This window comes from Montipora foliosa, chromosome 11, assembly GCF_036669935.1.
Source record: "Montipora foliosa isolate CH-2021 chromosome 11, ASM3666993v2, whole genome shotgun sequence".
NCBI classification, from domain to species: domain Eukaryota; kingdom Metazoa; phylum Cnidaria; class Anthozoa; order Scleractinia; family Acroporidae; genus Montipora; species Montipora foliosa.
Window position 1 is genome coordinate 38,558,546 of NC_090879.1, and position 5,000 is coordinate 38,563,545.

Sequence of the window (5,000 nt, forward strand, 5' to 3'; positions counted from 1 at the left end):
TTATCCCCAGAGATCACGTTGATATATGAAGTGATTTTGCGTTTATATTGAGCTACTACCCTTTTATATATAGTCCATTAATAAATATATACTGTGCTAACTTTGTCACACGCAGTGTAAGTTTAAGTGTAAGTTTGTGTGCTTTCTTCAATATACACAGTGCATGTTGCTTTATATGCTGTCAAAACTTAGTTATGTACAGTGCATTTTCTGTTATTTGATGCAAGATGATTTTCTGCTGGGTGCTTATATACTTGTGAGCACTGAAAATCCTATGATGAGCAAACTTTCTGATGATATACCCACAATGCCTCATGAAACGTTTATGTCCCAATCCCCCTCAAATGTTCTTTGATTTTCCCATCAAAGAGAAAGAAAATGGAGTCCATCCTTGAACAACTGGGCCTAGGATCACTTTTGGAGTGATTTATGAACGAAAAAGTAGATCTAGACGTAATCTTATCAATTACCGGTATCCCCATTCACATTCATAGTAGAATATGAACTCAGGCATACTTAAAACCTTCTTACGTTCCTTATATGAAGCCCCCTATTAATTGCTTTTTCAAAAAGATTGAACAATTCCTCGCTTCCCAAACCACATTCTGGTAAAAGACACACACAAAGGTGGTAAATTAGCTGTCAATGACCAGTAAGGTTTTATGAGTTTCATTCTTTATTAGCTTGCAGATCAGTTTTGTAATAGTGTTGGCATACTGCAACAAACAGCACAACCTGGGAAAAGTTTTTCAGGCTTTGATAAATGTAAGGTAAAATAAATAATGAAATTATTAGCCAGCAATTAAGTTATGGGTGTATGACAGGATCAGTTTTAGGTTGCTTGCTGGTGGCTAGCAGAGGATCCATGCAGTTCTGCTTTTACATTTAACTATTTGATACTCTTTTATCGCTAGAAGTTGAACATGTACTGCACAACTCATTTTTAGGCCAGTTAGTTGCTAAATTCCTTCGTAATTGAATCTATCCTTTTCACTTTGTGTATAAGTTGACCCCCATTTTTAGAAGCTTATACTGTAAACTTTGTAATATACTTGTAATAAACTTGTAATAAATAAGCTTGAATAAACTTGAACTTGAACTTGAAATGGATTTTTCTTGCTACTAAGAGTTGTTTTCACTTGTTAAGGATCAGATAGATGGGCATTACAAGTTTCAACAGGAGGTGTATTACTGCCACATTCACGATTGCACCAAGAAGCACGCTTTTTTAACATGTTCACAAAGAATCATTTAAAACTAGTTTTGGTTCAAGGGAAATGTTGCAGAATTAACTGTATTTTTGTTTTACTTTTGCTAAAATTGATATGATCTCAATTTATTGCCTTATTGTTATAAAAATTTTATAACTATAAGGCAATACCGGTAATTGAGATCGTATCAATCATATCAATCATATCATAAATATTGATAATTTGTAGAGCTCTACTCCATTGTTACCTGTCTTTCTAAGCCTTGAATAAGACAAGATTGATTTTCTGAACTGGTTATTAAATGTCACAAAAGATTGCCCTATACAGTGGTGGTACATATGGCTACATGTTTTCATGTGAGTAAATTAAAGAGGCTCTCCTCTGTATAAGGTTAACGCTGAAGTAAAGTTGTTATTATTATTATTGTTATTGTCCAGTGAACTAGTAACATGTCTAAATGCTATTTTTATATCATTAGCAGGAGACGGTGGTGCTGTTACCCAGGAAGGTTTGTAAAACTAAGCCTCATAGATATTAAGCTTCATCTGTTTCAATTTTGGGAAAGTGGTACATTTGCCCTTTTCTTTTAACCTGGGAGTGAGACTTTACTTAAAATAATGCAACAATTTTCCTCATTAACTGGGCACGTCCTAGGGTGTTTGAGGTGTTTATTCATGAGGTGTCCTCTCCATTAACTGATTACAGAACGAAGAAAGCAGTTTGGACCTGAGATCCAACATTACATGTAGCTTTAATGGCAGTTTTTATAAACTTTTCTATCTAATGACTCTTAGATGCAACTGAATTATTAAAGAAAAATTAGACCTTTTCTACTGTTCCAGCAATCAGAGCTTAAAAGCTGTGAAAATTTACTTGTTCATTGCAATAATAAACTGCATTTTATGTGCCAGGGTGAGCATTTATCAGTGTACTCCTGTCATTCTAATTGTGACATGTTAAGGATGCCCTAATGTTCCGACTCAAATATTGGTAACTTTTGCATAATTACAACAGAAAACCATAACACGTTAGAATTACTCAATATGGCAGCACCTGGGAAATTGAAAATAAAAAAGGCAATACTGAAACTTACTTATTTCTTTGAATTTTTTAAAAAACAGTGTTGACCATAGAGGAAAATTTCCAGTGATAATTAAAGCTACTTTTTTCGTTGGAATGGAGGTTCCCTATGATCATAACTCACAAATAGACATGTTCTTAAATGGATTGTATGGATATCAAGAATTTTGAGTGTTTCATTATTTTGTTGAATTTCCTACTAAGGTCATGCAGCTTTGTTTGCTACTCTCATCTCAAGAACTGCAAAAGACATTGATTTTTTAATTGAGTCACTACCAAGTGAAGACTGTTCACCGGCTCTTCAGGTACATTCATGCCACCATTGAATTTAGCTGTATTTCATTGAAAGGACTAAAAGGTAAAAAATGAATAATTGGGCAAAAATGTTGTTATTCAGACAGCATATGAAGATAAGCATTGGGTTAGGGTTAGGGTTTGTGGGCATGGGTGTCAATCCTCATATAATTTTGGCCGGTCACATGGTGAGCCATTCTAGGCCTGCATCACCCATTTATAAAAATTTAGTACCGTATTTCAAAATAATAATTTGTTGTAAACTTTTTGTGTATCACTTTATCTAATTTTTAGCTGCATAATCTAGAAACCCTACAGTGCATATCTTCAACTGTTTTAGGCCTCAGGGATTGCTTGATTACATGTATTACTTGTATTATAATGTGCCACGTTGGTACATGTAGGCTGTATATGTTTGAAAAATCCTTAAGTGCTTCATGCCAGAAATTCCTAACAGCATACATTATAAAAGCAAAACATCATTCTCAAGAACTTCAAGCCTCTCCACAATTTCCGAAACCAGTGAATTAAGGGTTCCGGGGGTATGCTGCCCTGGAAAGTAATGAAAGTTAGACTCTCCGCAGAAATGCGTTTTCCTCGATTTTAGGAGGTAATTTCAAGGTCATTCGTGATGTTCTCATCAACAAAAATTCACTTTTTTTGTTCTAAACTTTCAGACAAATTTTTGTTGCTTTTTACGCTAAAAAATGTCACTTTGTTTGAACACGCGCTCTCGAGTCTTTCGGTGTCTCGTGGCGATTCTGTTGTAGTAATAGCGTTTTCTTCGAATTTTCACTCGGTGCGCCAGAGTTTGAACGTGCATAAAGTACAAATCTCGCTTACCAATAAGCTTTTTATCAAACACACCTTCCTCGAAATGGAATGTTTGCTCACGATCTTGCTTTCGTTAGGTAACACGAAAATTGAAGTCCAAACAGCCAAAAAATGAAGTAACGAAGACATTTACTAGAAAGCAGAAGTTATTATAAATATTATATGTTCCTTTTCAGCCGGGAAAATCGCCTTTGTCAGTCGGGTATTTTTCTCGGGTCCCGCCTATTATGTACGTCCCTTCTATTTAACTTAAAGAAAAACGGGTTTACTCAAGAGCATGTTTTGTGCATTGAAACCATCTCTTTAACTTTGAATTGAATTTATTACCGCAGCTTAAAAAAGTAAAAGACCTCAAAACGGGGCAGTCCTCACATTACAAAAGAATTTTACGAGAACGTGTGACTTAACCTCCTCTCCGATCCTCAAAGGGCCACTGCTGGCACGCTACTGCGTGACCCCTCAAATGGTCTACATGACCCCCTGCTAGAAAAACAATTAACTGGAACGCTGCATTTCAATCTTCTCAACCACTACCTGACAATTTGTGGCCCATCACAACACAGAAAGCCGCATAAATTTCGTTATTTTTCAACTAGGCACTCTCAATTCCTCTGAAATCAATGACTGTTATTCAGTCAATTAATTTACTTGTGTGTTGATGTCACCATGTTTCCACCAAGCTCCTCCACCTGCTACATAAGCCACTAGTAATTCACAATTCCTCAAATTCAGACTGTCGATATTGTTGACACAGGCAGCAAGCTTACACAAGTTAGAAAGTGAAAGTTCTGAAGCAGGCAGAAGGTTGGAGGAAGCAGTCATCAGGGGAGGTAAATCATGGTTGATAATTAACTTACACTCATGCAATATTTCCCCTTTGAAAGAAATCTACCAGGAAACCGTTATTTTGTGCTGAATGTAGGACTGGGATGCTTGTAGCAGTGATGTAGAGTAGAATAGGGAATACGCAACATGTGATACACAAATTGTACTTGGGGTGAGGTAATACTTTCTTCCCCTTTCACTCTCTCTCTCACTTTACAGACATTCTGTGGTGGGCTTGTCATGCATCGCACCCTCAAGTACAGTAGTAATGTAAGTGAAGGTCGCTGTTGTTTGAACGGAAACAAAGGTCATTTATCCCGTAATAACCAAAGTAATGTTGCAAATTAGGCGTCTGTGATAATTGCAGGAGTAGCGAGTTGCTGAGGATTTGCACTCGCTCTTGAGTTTTGTGCCACAACTTCAATCAGTAACCGGAGAATTAATAAATCTTATGAAAGGGTTCAGTTTTAATGAACAGCATTATTCAGGAAGATGTCTTCATTTGTTCCGTAGAAAAGATACTGGAGTTAATTCAGCAGGCTCTGAGTGAAATAGCGGAATCAAGGCTCTCAACGAAGTAAGGCGGGACGGACTCCCAGACCCGCATAGCAAAGGGCAATCAAGTCAACGCCAAGTCACAGAACCAAGTTAAAAGAGCTTAGCCAAGTCCAGTTCATAACTGGTGGATACCAATGAAAGGATGTGTGATATCTCAAATCAGTCTGTGAATTGGTTTGGAACTTTGGATTCCTCTCC

The 5,000-nt window shown here is 36.7% G+C and overlaps 1 protein-coding gene across 2 annotated transcripts in view; it reads left to right on the forward strand.

Moving 5' to 3' along the window:
• Window positions 1-5,000, forward strand: part of LOC137974971 (mediator of RNA polymerase II transcription subunit 21-like) — a 5,717-nt gene that overhangs the window by 507 nt on the left and 210 nt on the right. Inside the window, exons 2-7 of one of the 2 annotated variants that reach the window (XM_068821995.1) lie at window positions 684-765; window positions 1,690-1,719; window positions 2,496-2,596; window positions 4,174-4,249; window positions 4,464-4,514; window positions 4,758-5,000. The exon at window positions 4,758-5,000 is cut by the window's right edge and continues 210 nt beyond it. In XM_068821995.1, the coding sequence (XP_068678096.1) occupies window positions 684-765; window positions 1,690-1,719; window positions 2,496-2,596; window positions 4,174-4,249; window positions 4,464-4,510 (336 nt within the window). In that variant the 3' untranslated portion in view covers window positions 4,511-4,514; window positions 4,758-5,000. The remainder of the gene's footprint in view (window positions 1-683; window positions 766-1,689; window positions 1,720-2,495; window positions 2,597-4,173; window positions 4,250-4,463; window positions 4,515-4,757) is intronic. The other variant, XM_068821994.1, reaches the window with a different exon arrangement.